This window comes from Cuculus canorus, chromosome 1 (genome assembly GCF_017976375.1).
Source record: "Cuculus canorus isolate bCucCan1 chromosome 1, bCucCan1.pri, whole genome shotgun sequence".
Lineage (NCBI taxonomy): Eukaryota > Metazoa > Chordata > Aves > Cuculiformes > Cuculidae > Cuculus > Cuculus canorus.
In genome coordinates this window covers 122390260-122412071 of record NC_071401.1, presented here as the reverse complement: position 1 = coordinate 122412071, position 21812 = coordinate 122390260, and the positions used below count along the sequence as shown (strand labels likewise).

Genomic DNA, 21812 nt, shown 5'->3' with positions numbered 1-21812 from the left:
GCACTTTACTGATGGCTAAAGGGAAGTCAGATGGCATCTGAATGGAAGAACATTGCATTGCCATCTCCTCCTTAATTATGCGAGTTAAAGCATCAAGTTCTACCATCAGCTGTCGCCAGCATCCACAGTTAAATTAATTATATGATTAATATTGTCTTTTAATTCCACAACTGTTTTTTCACTAGATTCTAGTACAGTTCAGCTTTATGAAGAACAGTTTAAAAGTAAAGTATTTCTTCTCTTATTAATGGTAAGTTAGTAAATATTACCAACATACCTTTGAGTGAAACACTGCTGAAATGCACTGTGTAGCAATAAGGGAGTTTATAAATGTTTGAGAAGAATAAATTTTTGCCAGAAACACTATTGCTTGAAGGAAATGTCTGAATATTTCCTAACTTAATGCTATTACTCAAGGACGTTTAAAATATGTAACTGCCATCCTGCTAGATTGAGCTATTTATTTCAAATCCCTTCCTAAATGATACACTAAAATTGTAAGTTCGATATTTAGTTCGGTAGAGTGAGTGAGCTCAAATTGCTAGGAAGAGAGAGAGGAGCTAAAGCAAAGAGTTTGTCATTTTGTAAAACAATACTTGCATCCTGATAACAGTGGGAAGGAGGAGCTGAGAGCTTTTACTGACTGACAGTGACTTAAGTCTGTCTTTCTGCAAACTGCTCCCACACTTTCCCTAAAATGGTATCACATCAGTGCACATTTCCAGTGCAAGACTTCCCTAGCACTGTTACCAAAATAAACTTTACTCATGCTGGTGAAAGGCCCCTGTTTTTCCTTTCTTCCCCTTGCTGTTAGCTTATCCAAGCTCTACAGCAGAGTAGTTCCTAATTAACGGTAGTTCAGTCCCCACAGTAAGCAAGAGCAAGGCAGTTGTGTGAGCAAAGCGGACACAGTGACCACACACACAATCCTGTTGCTTCACATAGATATATGTATGGGTAGAGATATACGGTATATACACATTGATTTTTTTTTATATATATAAAATAATACCTTGTTTATAAAGCGACATTTAATTGCCACTGGTTCCCTTCCCGCCCCACAAAAACAATAGTATACAAAATATAAAATATTTTAAATATTTATAAACGCCGCAAGAAAAAAATAGAACTGTATGAAAATATTTTTTTTTTTCTGAGGTTCCCTCCCTGCCCTGTGGGGAGGGAAAGAGAAGGGGTACACGTTTGGCCGGCCTAGTGTGCCTTCAGTCCATAGTTATTAAGTGGGTAGGAGTATGCCCTGCCTAATACTATCCGGTCCCGGAGGAGCTTAAATAAGACATAATAATTGCAGAAAAGGATGAGGGCCATGGAGAGGGTATGATTCCACTTCTCTGAGCGCAGCAGTGAGTAGAGCTGGTAGCAGACCACGCTGCCTTCGATGAGAATCAGCAGGTTGAGCAGCCGTAATGGACGGTGAAAAAGGAACTGCAGGGAAACAGTTAAAAAGGGCACATTTCTATAATCTGGTTAAACAAAATGTGTTAAACATTTTCAAGCGGGGCGGGGTATGTACATAAAGCTGTGCGGCATGACTGAACTAGCAAGCACTGTGCTGGGCAGAAGAAACATTTGTACTCCAGTCGCCGCTAGCTGCTTCTTGGGGAAGGCAGCCTAAGAAACAAGGCAGGCAGAAGTGTCATTTTGCTTGAGAAGGGGACGAAGGGTGAAAAAACCCCTACTTCCCTGTTTCCCTGGAAGACATTAACTAGAACTCCCTTAAGAGTATGCCACTGCTGAGAGAGCTGTGTCACCGTGATGGGAAAGCACTGACAAGGCAGCTGTGGCTCCCATCTTGCCCAGACATCACTGTAATACTGCAAGAGGAAAGCCCCTCTGCTGCAAACAGGAATTCTGTTTAGCAATGACATGCTGTCAGCACTGAACTCAGTTCCCCATGATATGCTCTGCTGCACCTAGGTTTGAGCCTCCTCTCCCTCCCACAATCAAAACACATCAAGCAAGAGAAGAGATACTTGCATAAAAGCGGGCATGGGACACATCTGAAGGCACTGCTACGTTGTAAGGCCCAACTGCTTTATACAGGCATCGGCTACGTCGCACCAGAACTCCTTGTGGCCATATTGTGTTTTCTGACCAGCTGTGAGGAAGGAATGCCAGAGCGTTACCATCTGTCCTTCCAACTCCCTGAGCATGGGGTCACAGGAATGGACTGTATCTTGGAAAAACACCAAAGCCTCTGCCACAAGGACATGTCCTAGCTCCCACTAGAGAAGCAGAGAACTCATCACAAGCCCACCAGATGGACTCGTGACTGAGTAACGTGAACAAACTGCTCCCAGTGCAAGAACCCACCCCACTGTATCAGAGGGGGCCACCCCTTGCCCCTGCACACGATGCTTCTCCAGTAGCCGAGAAGAATCTCAGCGTTTGTTTCTGAGAAGGAACCAGTAGTGACAGGAGTAGCTCAGACAGCCCTCTAGAGCAGATGCTTGTTTCTAGGGAACAGAGAGACCAGCAGAGCTGCATGACGAATGAAGAAGTGTCTTTGTTAGATAAGCACTGCTGACATTTGCTCCTGTACTAGAATGTCTTCTCTGCCCCTTGTTGGGCATGCCAACCCCTCCCCATCCCCACACTCACATATGCTGTGGAGCATTGCTGTAGGAACCATGTTCTAGTTTCTGCCACTTGCCGAGGTGGGCAGCTGATCTGTGGAGCAGGTCACAGTACTTGGGAGGCAGCAGCTGAGTGGTGAGCATGACAAAGGCATTGATCCACACCATGATGAGGTGCTCACAGGACCAGCGCATGTCATAGTACTGGGTGCTCTGCAAAGAGACCAGACAAGAACTTGGCACCACTGTCACAAAACAGAGGAAGGAATGACAAAGGACATACTGCGGGTGCATCCAGCAGACCCACACCACATATTACAGACATGCGCTTTTGGACTGGTGATTTCAGAGGGTTACCACTTAGGAAACATTCAAGACTCCCTTCTCCTTAACCTGAAGGAGAAAGGGCAGGGGATGATGCTGCAGCTGGTGCACCTCCTCCTCCAGCAGAAGATGACAAGGGGTTTGCTTGCCACAGAACTGCCCCAGGAGCACCAACTGTAAGACTGCTACATGGATTGTGGAGCCCTGCGCATTCAATACAACAACTGGAGCTCGTTCAAGTTAGAAAAATGACAGATTATTGAATACAACCCCCACATTGACAAGAGGTTCTTGGATTTAGCTTGCCAAGCGTCCTAGTTGGCTTTGTTTTCTAACAGGCTGAATACTAAAGCCTCTGATCCAAGCACTCGTTAGCCAGGATGTTGGATCTGAGACAGGTAACAACATGTTTCCTTTTCTAGGAAGAACACAGCTATCTGCCTAGGACAGGGGTGGGAGAAGGGGAGTTAGTAAGTGGGGTGATGGACTAGAGGTGCATCACATTTATGGCAATACCTATCCACCAACCAGAAGCAGTACTAGTGCAGTCCGGATGCAGCCATGCTCCGCTATCCGGGCTGCCAAAGGGGAGACAGAGAAAAGGGGAATTAACCAGGAATCTGTCCTGGCAGCAATTCACACAACATTCAGAAAGAGACAGTGGGCAGGGGCAGAGAAAGAGACAAATAAGAAGTACCTTCACAAAACACAGTGGCAGAAATGCCACATAGTAGGCACTGAAGAGAGAGTTGAAGAGAACTTCCTTGATCCTGCGATTGAAGTCTGCTTTTAGGCACTCCACCTCATTGCGGATGAGATCTGGGGAAAGGGGGCAGCTGTGGGTGGGGATAGATGTAGGATTATTGAATTGTTCTCTCAGGGATTCCCAGAGAAGTGAGAGGAAATCTTTGGGTTTGACCAGGCTGCTGACAGCTGAAGCCCCATCATCCACCACCTGGTCTTGTACCAAGTAAACACAGTCTGCAGGTAGGGGCTGTGCTCTGCTGTCCTGGTGGAAGCAGCACAGAGGAACATAGACGCCAAACCTGCAGGGAAATAAAGGAAGAAAAAGAAAGGCTGAAATGACAGCCATCCCAACATGAAGCAGGGGGCACAATCTCAGATGTTGGCCCTTATGAGAGAGACACCACATAGGAACCTCACTCCAGAAGCCAATGGCCAACCTGTCTCCTTCATAAAAGGCTAGAGGCTACAGCTTCAACAGCTGCGCAGAGAAGATTCTTTAAATCCCATCTGTGGAACCAGTGATCCCAAAGGCTGAGTCTTCATTTGCAGTAAAGGCCTCTCACGCAAAGAGCACACTGAGGCAATTTGTTTAATCAGCTCAGCACCACCTCCTCACACCATCCCCCAGCTGCTCCTACTTCCCCTTTAATCGTAAAAGGCGGAGACAGATTACAGCCAATAGCTCTGCTTCCCATGGCAGTTTGGGCCATCCCCAAGCAGCTACACTTCCCCCCCTCCTGGAGGAACAAAGTGTTGTCACTCACGGGTAGCCCAGGAAGAGAAGGTTGAGAACAGAGTGGCTGCGGAAGAGGTTGACCAAAGTCCAGCAGAGCACCCATCCACAGAGGGTGAGCAGCACCAGGCGCACCATGTAGTGAATCACTGATGTCGCACCCACCTGAGAGGCCTGCAAATGGAAACATTCAACAGCCCCATAACACTAGTCCTAGGACATGAGCCAGGGGGGTGCCTCTGAAGGAGGAGCAGGGAAAGGGGTGCCAGGAGGCACTGTAAGAGGGATGGCTGCCCTCTCCCTCCTAGAAGCAGGAGACTGACTCTCTTACAAAGGTGAATGCCTTTGATTTTATTCATGATCGGTAGAACCCAAAAGATTCAAATAAGCACAAGGTGTAAGGCATGACTAAAATACGGCCTTTTAAAAAAAATCAGAGCTGTAAAATAGAAAATATTTTTGCTCAAGTGCCTTACTGTTCTGATGGTAGTCCAGGATAGCCTGAAACATATTTTCTCTTGCTCTTTCCTTTAGAAGGATCAGGTCTCAATGATCATTTTCCTTAAGAACTGGAATGTCACAATTCTTAGCTGAGGGAAGAGAAGATGGTGCACCTTGGCAATCCCAAAACTAGATTTCTACCACAAATCTCTACTGGATGTACAGGGTGCAGCCTAGTGAGGAGGCACCACCTTCAAAAGGCACCACCAAAAAAGTCCATCACAATCTCCAGAAGGGAGAAGGCAACTGAACCATTCTTAGTGGCTAGAGCCAATAGATGGGATGCACGAGAACTTGCATGGAAGCTTTCAATGAGAAATTTCATTGTTCTACAGAGGGAAGTTCTACAGAGGATGCAAACATAAATGAAAATGGCAAGAATCAGAGATGAAAAGAGAACTTGAGAGATCCCATCTTCTCTGCTCAGCTATTCAACAGGACACAACTTTTCCTTTATTTTACTTACTTATTTTTAGACTTACTGCTTAGTTGCTTAACCTGGTGTTGTATTAACCGTTTCAGTGGACAGACCACTTCTATTTTGCTCAAAATTACCTTTCTGAAACATATATTTGGCCTGGTTCTGCTCTCACAAACACAGAGAGGGTCTCAAAATCAGAGGTGATATGACCAGAGTCTCAGAGTTACTGAGTAACCAGGATGGGAAAAGCAGTTTAACCAGCTATTCCTATTTCACTTTAGTGTACTCTGACATCCTCTTCCTGACCTTTCCCCTCTATTCTCCTGTTCCTTCTTCCAGTCTTGGCAAACCTTGCTGTTTGCCTTTTAGCTACATGACTTATAATTCTATCAGCCACTTCTCTGGCACAAGATGAGGCACAGTATTGCGCCTGCAGGGATAAAGAAGCAAGTGGGACAATGTAATCTCCTTCTAGCCACAGAGGCAACAGAGCTCCCCAACACTGCAGGACAAGAATGGGCTCAAGGAGAAAACTCCAAGGCAGAAGGGCATCCTTGAAATCTTAAGTCTTTCACACACAGACTTGTTCTGGGGGAAGAAACCCTCCAGCTATCCAACTTGCAGAACTTTCTCAGGCCACGGGTGGTCATGCTCTGCAATCAGTACGACAGGCAGGAGAGGGAAGTGGGAATGTTACCTCAGAGACGAGGGCCCACACCAGCCTCCGCGCCAGCATCACTGTGATGAACGCCGCCAGGTGGTAGTCAATGAGGTGGAAATTCTGGAGGAAAAAAAAAAATCTTCACCAGGGGAAGGGACTCTGGAACTACCCAGGTGGAGTGGGACTAGAAAGCTGGCTGCTGAGGAGCCTCATGTAAGCATTCCTAAATCTCTCTGTTAGGGAAGAGGGAGAAGGCATAAACATCAGTAACTCAGGAATGTCTCCAGATGCAAGATCTTCGCCACATGGAGCTTCCTTCCCATGGGGAGATTCCCACTGAAAAAAAATCCAAACCTATCCTTCAGGCAGGTATTTTTAGGGTCAAAGGACACTACTATGTAGAACAGCTTGCGGGTTCTCTCCCAGGTAAAGCTACTGAGCAACCAGAGCAAAGGCAGTTGGAGTCCAGAGTGAGCACACCAGCTCACTTTAGCTCTTGGTCTCAAAAATAGTCTGCAGTGACCAGCGCTCCAAGCTAATCATGTTGATCTGAGAAATGTCATCTTCAGAGGCCACAGATCTGTAATAGAAACTTAATGTTGGCTCTGACTGCAAATTAAATACAGCTCTTGTACCCCTTACAATTTCTCAATGAAGCCATAAAATGCGTTCTGGCTAGATGAGTTGGCAGACTTATAGAACTACTTTTTGAGACTTCAAGGACATTTGGGGTAAAAAAAGAATGCTTGACTTCTGATGGGAACAAACAAATGACCAATAAACGCTTCCAGGTAGGAAGCCTAAACCAGAATGCTGTTTCTTCAAAGAAAGCTGTGTCCAGCATTATATCGCTGAATTTAAAGACGATTCGTGGAACAGGAGCACCACCTGTCGGTACAGTTAGCTAAGGAACCACCTCATGCTTCCAAGCAGCCAGGACACAACAAAAAACTGAAGGACCACTTCAGGTGCTAGCTTCACTCAGCTGAGGTTTGCTCACCCAAGTACAAGACATTGCCAGGTTGTGCAGCTGATTGGGCCAGGAAAAAGGCTGAAATCGAGGAGACTGGGAGGTTTACATAAGCTGATGATCTGACCCCCTCCACAACTCCTCTGCTGCTGACCTGCTGTGAGATCCTAATGAAAACCTGTATTGTCTCCCTCCTCTCAGGCTCTGTTGTTTTCCCTGGGAAAGGGCACCTACAGCAGGAGAGAGCAGGCTCTTGGAGCCTCAACTCCATTTCAAACCCTAGGGCCTAGCTGGGCCATGCAAGTATCTGCAAGAAATTTCCACTGAACGAGTCCTGCTGACACGTCTCTCACCTTCCATGTATTTTCTCCCCTGTACAGTGGGGGATGACATAGGACTCGCCGATGGGGGTGCACGCAAACTCCCCTTCACTGCCTTACTGTCAAATGCTTGGTGATTCCTGGGCTGAAGAAGCATGAAAAGAAGCTGTGTAATGAAAATGCCTGAGTGATAGCATTTGCTGGGGAACTCACCAGTGAGGTGCAGGAAGCAGGGTGATTGTATGGGTACCACCAGACAGTCTTGTAGATGTTGATGTACTGAATGAAGAGGGCTACCAGTAGGTAGATGAAGAACAGGAATTCAAAGAGAAGGCTCCCATCCAGTGGCAGGTCAGGAATCCGGCAGTGACGTACAGGCTCTGGAGTAATCAGCGCTGTGATCGGAGGTGCGGACAGGCTGATGGCACTACCATTCCTGAGGACGACAGGTAAATATTGGTAAATATTCTACATCATCTCTGCTGTTTTCCAGGACAAGGAGTGCTTGGGGTTGTGAGTTTGGGGATGGGCATTGCTAAAGGAGGTACGGCAGCAGTCTTGCATTCATATTTCTGGTGGTGAGCTTATTCTTCTTCTTAGCTCAGACAAAACCAATATCTAGCATTTTCACTGGACAACAGATTGATCTGCCAGAGGTGCCGACATGCCCAGCAATACTTCAGTAAACTCACAGGTGTAAGATAAAAGGTACAGAGTAAGGAAGCAACTCGAACCAAAAAAATCACCGAGAACCCTGTGCCAAATTGAGTCCTTAATGTTGGCTCTTTCCACCCACCACTAAGACACTACAGTAGCACCCAAGAATCTAAGGCCATTTGTCTATCTGTCCCAGCCAGAGAAGTCTTTAAAGGCCAAAGCTAAATGGCTTGGATCTCTACTTTGTAAGGATTAATCTATACTAAGTATAACAGAGCTTCAACATGCAACAAATAGTTCTCTGTCTCCTAATTTCTGTACAGAAGGAAGTACCGCTGGGCCCTTTATCTTTATGCCAAATGTGGAAATCTAAATGTCACCGCGTGTTCCTTTTTGAGCCCCTAACTTCCCCAGAAAATGGAGATAAGCTTTGCTGACTGTGAGAATCAGTTTCATCCGCAGCCAGCAGGGTTAAAACAGAATATAGGCATCTTCCTGCCCCGCCTTTCTATCTCATAGGAAGGGACTCACAGATGAGCTCTGAAAGGTCACACTAAATCCTTGTGGTATTGCAGGCAAGCAAGCTAAAGAAACAAGGGCTCATTATCTGCCAGGACTTACTGCTCTGGGATCTGCTGCAAGGAAAGCCAAACTGAGCACTGTGTGATTTCCACCCCTGGCTGTTGTCACCACAGTGAGCAGTGAAAGGTGGCTGAGAGCACTTCCACAATCCTCCCCATGGGGCTGATATTAATGCAAGAAGTCAGCAGAGGAGCTGCAGAGGGAAGCAAGTGCCACAGCAGAGCTAGGAAGAGAAGCTGGGAAATGTTTGTCATGCACGGCATGTTTGCTCTTGGATAGGCCATCTCCTAATGCCACAGCAGAGGGCTTGAGGTTTCTGTCTCCCAGTTCCTCACTTCAACCATGAAGCTGCTCTCTCGCAGAGTTCAGAGTGGATCATGGCTTCTAGCTTTTAGCGCTATCCACGCCACAGGTGTTTTAAGAACCCTACCTTTGTCCTCACCTGTTTCTCAAACCAGTACCGTTTCCGCAGCTCCCGCCAACCAACGTCTGGAGAGAAGGCAAAGCTGAACGGCTTAGCTGCTGCCGGCTGGGTCCCCTCCTTCCACCGGGCATGACCAGGAACCGATCCACTTCCAGTGCCTCTGGCAGGCTGTGCCCTGAGACCCAGACAACAATCCCGAAGCCTTCCTAGGTCTGCAAAGGAGGCAGAAACATCTCTTTAGCTGCAAACTGCTGGTCAGCTAGTTCACACCCCTGCCAAGCGAGTACGTGCAAATGGAAGGCACTCTCATACATTCAAAGCTCTGTGGGACATCCATCACCACCCTAAAATGCTGTACCATTTCAACAGCACCAGATCAGTGTCTGTCTGAATACACAGAATGGACACCACTGACACTGTGTCTTTAAAAACACAGCTGCTTAAATTAGCCACCAGCGACTGCTACTGCTTCCTGTGGGCTGGAAAGAACCACCGAGCATCTTCAGTGCTGGTGATCACACAACTGTGTGCCTCATTACAACAGCAAGCCTGAGAAGTGCTTCTCCCTGTTCTGGTGCAAAGAGCTATTAGAGCTTCACGGGTCTTTTCAACCACCCAACACATCCCTTGACAGGGTCTGATGCTAGACTCCCTCTGCCAGAGCCCAGAAGAACCAGCCTTAATTGGTCTCTATGAAGTTAGTTGCATGGTTCAGCTCTCTCGTTTGCTAAGAAAGCCCAAATGACACTATGGTAGGACATCCATTTAAAAGTGGTTTTAGCTAGCAGAGTAGTGCAGCAAAACACACTTGTACACCTAGAGAAAAGAAGGCTCCGGGGAGACCTTACAGCAGCCTTCCAGTACTGAAAGGGGCTACAGGAAAGCTGGGGAGGAGCTCTCTGTCAGGTAGTGCAGGCACAGGATGAGGGGGAATGGTTTTAAGCTGAAACAGGGGAGATTTACATCAGATGCTAGCAAGGTTTTTTTTTCCCTGTGAGGGTGGTGAGGCACTGAAACGGACTACCCAAAGAAGTCATGCATGTCCCATCCCTGGAGGTGTTCAAGACTAGGTTGGATGGGGCTTTGAGCAACCTTATCACGTGCAAAGTGTCCCTGCCCATGGCAGCGGGGTTGGAACTGCATGATCTTTAAGGTCCCTTCCATTCTATGATTCTATGTCCTTCAAATGCATGGCTAGGCAATCACATATCCCAGCCTTCAAAAAAAAAAAAAACAAAACAAACAAACAAACAAAAAAAAAACCAAAAAAAACCCCACCTAAAACGCAAGCTTATAAATATTTATTGATTTTTATTTCACTGGTCTCCCATGTGATACAACAAGGATTTCGACAGTCAGGTAAGTTTCTGATGGTGAGCAGACATATGAGTGTGAGGGATTGAATTGAACTGCAAATCTGGAAGTCATTCCAAGTGCGTGTGCTGTGAAGAATCAAGACACTGACCGAGAATCTCACTACAAGGACTCTGCTTTGTCTGCATGTCTGGAGAATAATTGTCTGCCCCTTTGCCAAAATATCACAGTCAGAACCAACCCAGGGTCAAAAAAAGCACTCTCACCTTCTGGGAAACTCTGGATCTGGCTTTGAAATTTACAGATGGAACCTATCATCTATTTATAATTCAGTTATCACCTCCTTTAAAATCCTGAGAAATCACAGCTGGCAGAAATGCCAGGAAGTTTGCTCAATGAGTCACACTACTGTCACCATGAACACAGCGTGCAGGAGAACTATTCTAAAAAAGTCCCTCAAAGAATCATCTTTTGTATTGACATTTCCCATGCTTTGTCTCTACTCCAATAACTAATCCTCAAAATTTCAACAAAAAACAAATAAGATGTTTCAAAAGACATACCCACATGAAGGCCACTTTCAAAAAAGGATCAGTTTGACTCTAAGTCTGCTTTTTTTGGCCCTGAACCAATCAACAGCCCTCCTTTTTGAGGAGACAGACATGGGAAAAAAGCCATTTTATAGTTTTCAATTAATAAACAAAGGCATGATTCTACTGTGAAAAATATGCTAACAAGAAAAAGAAATTGTCCATGACCCTTTATGCTAACAGACAAGATTCCTGTGTGCATCCAAGTCATATTAAGTATTAATAAAGAGCCCGCAGAGCGAGCTGGGAGTCTACCAGGCTCCGTTCTCTGTTTGCAGAGTCCCCACCCCATGTAGTTACACATCAGTGATCTTATTTTATATAAAGTCACAGGCACAAAAAGTGAGTAATGGAAGATAAAAGCTCTTCCTGACAAGACTCTTTAGTCCATTAATGTGATTCCACGTTGTTCTTCCCAGTTCATTTATAATTGCTCTCAAAAGTAAGTCACGTACTTGTAGTCCCTTCATCCTCAGCATCCGCAGAACAAAAACTGCCTAGCTTCCAAGATCTCCTCTCACAGGCATACGTGGGCATCATTTAAAAAAAAAAAAACCAAACAAGAAGGATCTGGGGACCAGCTACAGAACAGTCAGCAGTGGTCCTGTCCAGGTACAGGGAATGGATATGGGTATGGAAAGGTCTTGGGTCCTAGAGAGAGACCACACTCTTTCTTCAGGACAGAGGCAAAACTTTCAGCTGTGACATGGTTGTAAGAAGATCCAAGAATGTAAGACCCTTGGAGTTCCAGTTCATGCTTTTAGGACTACAGAAAGCACTTGGGCATTTTGTTGCTCTGCACCAACGCCCCTCCTCCCCATCAGTTCCGGAGCTACCCTGATGAGGTAAGATCAAGGCAAGCAAGAAATCACAGCTGTGAGCAAGGCTTTACTAACAAAGAGCTAGGCAGACCAACTACCCACCAGTTCATGCAGACCCATCCTGAATCAGCAGCTGCCCAAACAGTACTCACAAGAGGCAAATCAGGAGAGTCAGTGACTTATCAGAATGAAAAATCTGCCTGGTTCCCTGTCTCTTTGCTGGAAACGCTACAATGCTCAGCAAATTATTTTGATGGTGTTAATGTTTTTTAATTGGAGAAAACTCTGAGCCTCCGAACCTCTCGGGAAGCTTGCTGCACTGAGGCATGGGAACTCTCAGAGACTGGAAAACATTCAAGAAGCCCTCCTTGGCTCCACAAATCCTACAACCAGATACTCTCAAGAGCAGAAAGGGAAATGCAGCCACCCTCGCTTGCAGCAACATGGCTTGAAACGACCACAGGTCTCTCGTTGCAGCTCTCCAACTTGATCAAAGCAGCCTTCTTCCTGCCAAGCAGGCACATGACATCTTGGGGCGAAGCAACACAGTGCCTCTGTGGCCATTTAGTGCAGGCGCTCTGTTGCCTCCTCCTCCTCAGCAACACAGAAGTTCCCAGAGTTCTCTGGGATGCCAGCAAGACTTTCCACTCAGGGTGCCCATGCTTTATGGCTACATAGGCATGGAAACACACCTGCCACCTGCATGGTCCTCCCTTGCAAGGAAGTGCAGCAGGTTGCCCCTGCAACACGGCTGCAGGGAACTGACACGAAGCACAGGGAAATACCAGCACTGACAAAACACAATCGATGTTTCCAACCCCTCCAGGTGCTAGCAGTAATACGTTGAACCACAGCCAGCATCAGGTGCAGGATGAAAGGATAAAGGAACTGGGAACACCTTGTACTTCCCCTGCACCAAGAAGCATGGCAGCAGCAGTGCCAGAAGCAGCCATCTGGTTGCCACAGCAAGCAGTACCACCCACCTCCAGAGCACTCCTGCATCTGGTTATCCAGCACTGGCTTCTAGGTCATTTTCCTTCAAAAAGGAATTTAAATCCTGAAACTGGACTGTGTGGATAAGCTCTGAGACACAAGCTCCCAGACCACAAAGGCAAGGAACCATTTAAGACCTGGACAGTTCACCCTGGCCTGAATGAAAGACTCTGTCCCCAGAGCTGCCAGTAAATAGCTCAGCCAGCACCTGGTACAGCTTCTGTGGTCACCCCACAGGTGACAACAACTCACTGGACTTATTTATAAAACCTTGTTTGCAAGGTTACAAAAGGCAGCTAGTAGTGCCCAGGAGAAACCATTTCTGGAAGGATGGAAGGAGGAAAATAAGGTAGGATTCTCTAACATTTGGGATTAAATATATATCGTAACAGTCACGACTTTCAGCTGGGAGACAAACAGCTCTTTCTCCTCTTCCTCCCTCCTGCCTCTATCAGTCTATGAAACTGAAACAAGCAATGTAAAAAGGTCTCTTGATTACTGATGTCCTCAGTTCAAGTTGCTGTGGCTGGCCAACCCAATCCCAAATTTGCCTTTATCCAGCAATCCCAGTATCTTTGCAAATTATCAGCGAATTCACCTTATAGTCAAGTTGTCTTTTGAACTGCTCTAAGTCTTAGTTACTATGGCTTATTTTTACTTCTTTCTAGGATGAGCCTTTTATTGATTTAAATAAACATTTTGACAGATGGAGAAACTGAGACACACAGCTGGTAACCGATTCACCCAACATAGTGCCAAAGAGAATGAGAACAGAGCCTAGGAACAGCAAGGGCTGCACTCGTGCTTTGGTCACGAGGCCACCTTGTCACCACCCTCACATCTGCCATGCCAGAAGCTGAGGAGCAGCAAAACTTCTGTGGAAGCCCTAACTTCGTTTGGGAATGAAATAGCATGTGGTTGTTGAGAGGGAGGAAACAACCCACAGGTTATCAGATGGAAAGCTAAATATTTAGCTTGTGCAGAGCTCCCCAGTGCTAAGTCAACACAACCTTTCAACTCGGCTGGTTCCAAAGGCACACACCCACCACCTGGCCCAACGCTCAGCCTAGCCTAGGGTTGGGAGGCAAAACCGGTTAGTAGGGACATCTCCTAAGTCAGTGTATTTTCCACATCCTCATGCCACACAGAGTGATGGATTAAGAAGGAGATTTGTTGTGCAGAGAGACAGAAGCCCCTCTAAAGCGCTTCCTAGAGCTAGGTGAGGAGGACAAGAGCCGTGCAGTGAATCACCATCGTCATGTGATGTGCTGGCAAGACTAATTTTTGCTCAGTGACTAAGAACCAAGAACCTCCTCTGTAATAACAAAACCAACCCAGCAAGACCAAGTCAGTGTAGGCTTTTCTGGTATAGCACTACTTTGGCTGAAGAGGCTCCATCTATCAGTTGTCTACATACATGCCAAAACTGAAGGGTGTAAGTGGCAAGAAAGAGGCAAGGTTTCACAAACTGCGTAGATACTGTGTGACTCATTTCAGGCTTCTTCAGTGAGGAAGGCTAAAGCTAAGCAGATAGATAAGTGAGGAAAACAAAAGCTCTGGTTAAAGACGAGGTGAAGGCAGAGCCTGCTGTTTTTAGCTGCCACAGTACTTCAAATACCCACCAACAAAAACAGGAGCAGGAAAGAAAAGTTCTCCAGGAAAAGCCTCTCCAGGTAAAAGTGCAGTAAGCTCGGTTGAGCTCAATCTGCAGATGTGCTCTTTAAGGATGGGGCAAGTTCTTAATGCTCTAGACCAAGGAAATAATCCAAGACATTGAAAAAGCAATTTTTTTAAATGGAGAAGGATTTCCAACCCAAATCCTACACATTCCTTAAAAATCCTCTCAAAGACCTTACTTCAGAGGGTGTGAGGATGAGATTTCCAGAGGTATGCAGGAGATATGGCCCTCTTCAGAATACAGATGAGTTCAAGTCTTTTTGAAGTGGAAGAAAGAAGATAGCACACACTGTGCACTCTTAAGTAACCTCTGGTGAGTGTAAGAACAAAGCCACAGTTCCTGGAGTAATAAAATAATACCTCATAACCATATAATTACCTTGTCCAATCAACTACTGCAGAAGGTCAAAACAAACAGCTTGGTAAGACTTTAATGAGTAACTACAATAATTTTATAAATGAAGACAAGTGAAATTATCTTCCAAAAAAAGCTAACAACCCTCCCTACACCCAACACAAGGTCCTCAGGGTTCATCAGCTACAAGTGGCCAGTAAGAGGCTTTTCACAAAGACAACAGCACTGCACAGCTGGCAAGACACTAACATTTCCTTTAGCCTCCCCTGATGTGTACAGCAACACTTGCAGCCAAATACTGGATCTGGAAATAAAATAGCATTGGCTTGTTCTGGTGTGAGAACAAGACAGAACTGCAAAATTGAGCTTTTCCAGCACCAGAGGAAAATGCAAGCCTGACCAGTTGGATCACGATCTATTTTGGTCCTATGGTTCCCACGCTTCTAAATCATGCAGGGAAAGAGACAGCAAGTTCAGCCTCATCCAGAGCAAGAGGTTCAAACTAAAGAGCTGGCAGGAACTGCTGAGCTAGACATATGGTTCTCAAAGACAACCTGCACTGTTTGAAAGCCCAAGAGAGTTTCGGCCTCAGATCCAAAACGGCACTTGAATATGTGACAACACAGAATTTTTTAGCTCAAATTCTACGTGCCTACTAGAGACAGAAACAAAAAATTCACTTTAGAAAGGGACATTGTTTGGGAAGTAATGCTAAATCACAGGGAGGATTAGCAGACACAACATGGTCAAAGCTATCAAAGCTAGTGAGCAATACAATTGATCAACGCGCACTCCTAAGTACATCTTGCACCAAAGCTCTTCAGTAAACACTGTGCACAGGCACAGCACTGTTAAAACACAGCTACCGACTGCCCTCCGTTGCACCGTGCAGGACACAGTGGCTGGGAAAGGAGAGGAATTTTGGCTATGGCCACTGAGATTTTCTTTTCCACCCTATCAGGGCAAACATAAGGCAAAACAGACCACTGCTGGGGAGGAGGCAGGGAGTAAAGATGCCCTTGCCTTAAGAGTCCATCTTACAATTTTCAGCCAAGCAAGCCACCAAAATATATATATTTTTCCTCCCACCCCTAAACACATAACACTTGGTCTACTGTCAGGACTACAGAACTGCAAGCCAGGAACACTTGTGCTTTTTAATCTCTCCTCTCCAACTGACTTCCAGGGAAGTTGTTTTACCGAGTTAGACCTCAATTTCCTCAACCTAAACTGGATAAACTGTTCAGCAAGTATTTCTCCTCCCAGAGGTCTCTCTGTATGTAGTAGTGAATATTTTTTACAGTATTATTTTAGTGCTTTAGACAAGCTTTCTTTAAAAACAAACAGAAGCAGCTTTCCTACTGTTTTTGCTCTTCTGCCAATCCCTGTGTTTAATTTAATGGAGATCAGCCACGATGACAAATCCTGGGGAGTCACTAGGATTTTTCTGTTTTGTCCTCACACAGCTAAAAATAAGGCAGGCATCTGCCATCTGTAGCAATGTGTTTGAAGAAGGCACAGGATAGAACACAAGGAAGAAACACATAGTTGAGCCTTATACCAAGTTATCACACTGGGATTCCTATCAGAAAGTTAGCAGTGTGAAAACAATTTCCATGGTATCAGGGATATGCAAAAGCAAACTTATTGCTTTTGAATTAGGGGTTTCTAAATAAATCATAATTTGCATAAATTATAAAGTTGCATTAAAATATAAAACATATACAAGAATACATCAACTCCCCCTTATTTAAGAGACAAGTAACAGGTACAGGTGATATATAAGTTCCCTGCAAAATGATAAGCATTTTTCAAGTCAACTTCCATTACTCTGGCAGGCAGCACTCAAGACTTCATGTGACCATTTCCAGAGCAACTAATCCAGCAGACTGGGAAAATGCCACAGGATATGTTAGTCCCTGGTATAATTAATTATATCAAGACTAACTTAGTTGTCTGAATCAGCATACGTGCTCCCTTATAAGTATTTTGGGCCACAGAAGTCTACTAACAACTTTGCTTTAAACCAATTATTTCAAACCCTCCAGTGTACATGGATGCCACCGCACCATGTTAGCTCGCACAGCTTTTCTAACTGGCTTGCATAATACTCACTTCCCACCAGAAGTCTCGTTTTCCGCTTGCAACATGTTCAGCCCAAAAAGTTAAAAAAAGGTGGGAAGTGACTCTCCAATGACTACACCCTACGCAGAATGGCAGGAAATCTTTCAGGCAAGTTTGTGATAGCTCGTGAACTATTTGCCCAAATCACACAGCTACTGGGGATCTACATCCGATTTAAAAAATCCACCTGCTAAAAGCTGTGCTGCTCATCCACTTGTGGTACAGTTAGAAATAAATGAATAAAGTTTCCATCAGCACAAGAGATGTGCTGCGCTTAGGTGAACAAAGAAGAGCAGAGAGCTGACTTCATGGCACCATCCATTGCAGGGACAAGCTAAACTCTGCAGCCAGAGAGTGGATTAAGAGAGAAGGGATCACCAAAAGAGGAAGGTCAACTGTAATAATTTTGTATCTTCCTCTCGTGCATAAGCCAGCACTGCAGTAACTGTCATCAAGCTCTATCAGTTCTCCAATTGAATGGCAGTGCAAAGAGAACAAAAATTTGGCCTCAAAAAGGAAAATATATATAACAGAATACCATACTGCACACTTAAGTATGACTGATCAGGTAATACTAACATCTAGGGATCTCAAGCATTTAAGTAGATTCTGCAAACCAAATTCAGCTTTCCTCTGTAATTCTCAGTCCAGAAACATGCCAGGACATAACATTTTGCAATGGACAAACAAAAGAACGGTTGGAAATCAGTAATATTTTTAATACGAAATGTTCTAATAGTAACCAAATTTAACCAAATCTCTAACTTATTTTCACCAATGCTGAAAAGCATATATGTATTGACATTAAATCCAGAGTATTAATCCAGCCTCTTCAACTAAGAGTTCCATGACCATAAACTAAAACTGAACCACACATTTGTAGCTGCCAAAAGACAACTTTTTTCCCAGGATGCTGTAATGCTGAGGCACAAAGAGAGCACTGAGACTGAGTAGGGAGGTCTCAGAGTCAGTACTATCATGTTGCTTTGCACCATATTCATCTTCTGGAGCTGCAACTCTACAGAGTCATACTGGATGCCCAACTGGTACGTGAACTGAACGCTCACAGAAAATGGGAGCCCCCTTAAGAAACATTTCTAGCATGCTCTTGCTATATTCTCTGACATTCAGAGTTGATGCCTGAAGATGAAAAAAATAGATTAGTTTTATGATATCCAGACTTGAGCTGCCCAAGTCAATTTGCAATACAGACATTCTCAGAGAAAGATTTGTTTAGTGCTGCTCATTTCCAAAACCAACAGAAAGGTGCTCTTCCCCTCCTCAAATACTACATATGTAATTCAATCCTCTCTCTAATAGAAATAACACCCCAAAAAGCAGTGCCTGAAGAAAGCACAGACAAAAAAAAAAAAAGTGATCAGGTTTGCCTGCTTTTGCATAATACACAACAGTTCAACTACACTGGAGATGTTCCATCAGCATAAGTATTGCCAGTATAGACAGGCCACTGAGATGAGAATAGCTTTATTTCCTTAGCTACCATAGGATGCCATTAGTGTCTCCATAAAAAGTATAATTCAGCAAGGTGCTAACCTGTACGTCGTGAGAAGTTTTTAAAATAACCGATCTTCTTACAAGCAGAATAGAAACATACTCTGCCAAAGTAGGAAACAAAATGTTATATCCCCACTTTACAGTCAGAAAGATTGTAAAAATAAAAGTGAAGAAAAAGAAAAGGCCTGCCTTTTCTAAATTATCAATTATTTGAATGCTCATGTTGAGGCAACACGGCCATCTCCATCAGTAGCAGTGTGGATACCCAAACCTGAAAATTTGGCCTCAAATACCTGCAACTCTCTAGGTTTGCAAAGAGACAGCCAGAAACGAGCTGTACAGAAGGCACGCAGATGTTCTGTGGTCTTGAGATTAGGAGCACATATCATGCTGGACAGTTAACTGTATCACTGATACTACCTGAGCTCCTCTGTCCTTCCAAATAAATCAGATCTGGACAGCATTTCTACCTTAGCTACTGGTTTGCAGTGTAAAACTCAAGTGAAAGATGTTCAAGAACAGAAACAAGGAGTAGCTGCATTTACACCTCAAGAACTTCCAGTTCGATAAGGAAGAACAAGGAGCAGGTGAAGTTTTGGCACAACTCCCAGAGAGGTCAACACTGCCTGACTTTGGTGCCAGTGAACCCAGGCTTTACCAGCAGAGCAGCATCATGACACGATACCAAGCATCCTGGCTGAAGGAGCTGGTGGTCCAGAGGAGCAGCTGGAAAGAGAGAGAAATGCCAGAAACAAAGCCACACCAACAAAATACCAGCAGGTGAGCAAAGAAGCAGGCTGCCAGTTAAAGGGCTGGTGTCAGCTGAGCCATTCCAGTCCCTATTCTGTACTACCATATCCCTCTCCCAGAAAATCTCTTCTAATCACAGTGAGATAACAGACCTGAGCTGGTTACAGACAAAATGCCTCATGTCCAAAAACTTCACAACTCTCTGCTGTGTAATATAGACATCTCATTCCCTCACTTAGGGTCATAACAGATGCCAGTGATACGAGGGGCCCATTATACACAATGAAAAAGCACGCATGAGAGCAATCACAAATTGCAAATAACGGTGCCTCCGTTTCCACTACACACTCAACACGTTAAAATGATGCTGGAGTAGTAGAGGAGCTACCTCAAATAATAAGGAAAATCATCGGCCTAGCTGCTGTCCTACATAAAGCAGAATGATTGATGCACTGTTTTCTCACTGGTACAAAAAAGAACAGCAACGGAGATATGCACTCAAAAGAAGAGCAATGGAGATGAGCACCCACATCCATTCTGGAAGCGGTACGTTACGGTGGTTTAGAGCTGCCTGGGCTTACAGACAGTTGCCTTAGCTCTTCATCCTTCACAGGACCATGTCCTCTCCTCACTCCTTTGTAGGACTGATTATGTAGGGACGGAGCTTTAAAAGGCCAAAGCAAATTTACCCGTGAACCCAAATCAACTCCCTTGTGTTTAAACCTCACCCCTCAGCAACATGCTCAGACATCTGGCTTTAACCTGGACACATCAGGAAGTATCTTAAACGAGCACCCCGGGAACAACTGCCAATCTCACCAGCACGATGACACAAAGCTGGCAGAAACCTCCCCCAACCCTGAAGTCCCAGGCCAGCAGGAGGTGGCACTCCAGGCACGGGGCAGCCTGTGGGGGGCTCCGGCAGGAGGCAGCTCAGCTGCCGGGACCTGCATCACCAGGGCAGGGTCCCCACATGGCTGGGCAGGAGTCCCCAAATCACTGGCGGCAGGACGCCTCGCATCTCCAGGGTCCGGGGTCCCCACATCTCTGCAGCAGGAGTTCCTGCATCTCCAGGGCCTCCACATCACTGGGGGCTGAATCCCTGCATCACCAAGGCAGGGTCTCCACATCCTCGGGGGCAGGAGATCCTGCATTTCTGGAGCAGGAGTTCCCGCATCTCCAGGGTCCAGAGTCCCGCATCCCTTTGGGGGCAGGAGATCCGGCACCCTCTCTGGGGGGCAGCAGACCCGCATCCTCTCCGGGGGGGCAGGAGACCCCGCATCCTCTCTGGGGGGGGCAGGAGTACCCGCATTTCTGGAGCAGGAGTTCCTGCATCCCCGGCGCAGGGTTCCTGCACCTCCAGGGTCTGGGGTCCCGCACCCCTTTGGGGGCAGGAGGCCCCGCATCCCCTCGGGGGCTGAAGACTCCGCATTTCTGGAGCAGGAGTTCCCGCATCTCCAGGGTCTCCATATCACCACGGGCTGAAGACCCCGCATCTCCAGGGCAGGGCCCCTGCACCTCTAGGGTCCCGCATCTCTATGAGGCAGGAGATCCCGCATCCCTGGAGGCTGAATCCCCGCGGTCCCGCATCCCGTCCCGGTACTCACACATCCAAGCGCGGCTGTCGGCGCGGCTGGGACATGGGCCGGCAGCGGTCCGGTCCCCAGGGCAGCCCCGCACAGCCCCGCAGCGGGGGCACAAGCAGGGGATGGGGAAGGGAGGGAAGGAGAAAAAGAGGAGGAGTAGGAGGAGGAGGCGAGAGGGTCCCGTCCTCAGCCCCCCCGCCCCCGGCGCGGCCCTTGCGCACCCCCAGCTGCCCGGGAGACGTGGCAGTGCGGGATGATGCTCTCATCACAGGGCGACAGGCGGCGGCGGCGGCCACCGAGGGGAGGGGAGAGAAGGAGGGAGGGCAGGCCGGCCGGGGGCGGGGCGGACCAGCCCGTCGCCATCTTGGCAAGGGGGGTGGAGCGGCGCGGGGGGGGGGCGATCCCCTGCCGCCATCTTGGAGGGGTGGAGCAGCGATCCTGCCGCCATCTTGAGAGGGTGCATCAGCGAGGGGAGCGTTTGCGCCGCCATCTTGGGAGGGCGGAGCGGCCTTGGGGTGTTCGTGCCGCCATCTTGGGAGGGCGGAGCGGCGCCGGCGATACGCGTGCTTCAGGGTGGCTTCAGGCAGGCGTGAGTGGCAGTTGCTTCTCTCTTTGCGCGTGGAGAGCGTTTTATGCTGCTGTGTAGTCGCAAGTCACAATAAAAGCCAGAAAGCACGTCACGCTTTTCATCATGAGTTGTGAATTAATTCACAGAATCATAGAACAGTTAGGGTTAGAAGGGACATTAAAGCCCATGCAGTTCCAACCCCCTGCCATGGGCAGGGGCACTTCCGGCTGTATCAGGCTGCCCAAGGCCCCATCTAACCTGGCCTTGAATACCTCCAGGGATGGGGCAACCACAACTTTCCTGGGCAACCTGTGCCAGTGCCTCACTACTCTCATCATGAAGAATTTCTTTCTTATGTCTGGTCTAAATCTGTCCCTCTCCAGTTTATACCCGTTCCCCCCTCGTCCTATCACTACAAGCCTTTATGAGTAGTCCCTCCTCAGCTTTCCTGTAGTCCCTTCAGGTACTGGAAGGTCGCTATATGGTCTCCTCTGAGCCTTCTCCAGGCTGAATTGATAAGTTTTACTGCAGCTGGTTTGTATATTTAATTATCTAGTCCTATAAATCTGTCCTATATCAAGA

The 21812-nt window shown here is 46.6% G+C and overlaps 1 protein-coding gene across 1 annotated transcript; it reads right to left on the bottom strand.

Moving 5' to 3' along the window:
- Positions 1-101: 101 nt before the first annotated feature.
- Positions 102-20946, bottom strand: TMEM39A (transmembrane protein 39A). The gene is made up of 9 exons (XM_054073719.1): positions 20684-20946; positions 8956-9149; positions 7488-7710; positions 6021-6104; positions 4433-4575; positions 3619-3967; positions 2623-2810; positions 1999-2119; positions 102-1446 (listed from the first exon to the last, which is right to left on the bottom strand). Exons 2-9 carry the CDS (start codon positions 9066-9068, stop codon positions 1213-1215), a joined length of 1455 nt encoding a protein of 484 aa, XP_053929694.1. The 5' UTR covers positions 9069-9149; positions 20684-20946; the 3' UTR covers positions 102-1212.
- Between the last annotated feature and the right edge of the window lie 866 nt (positions 20947-21812).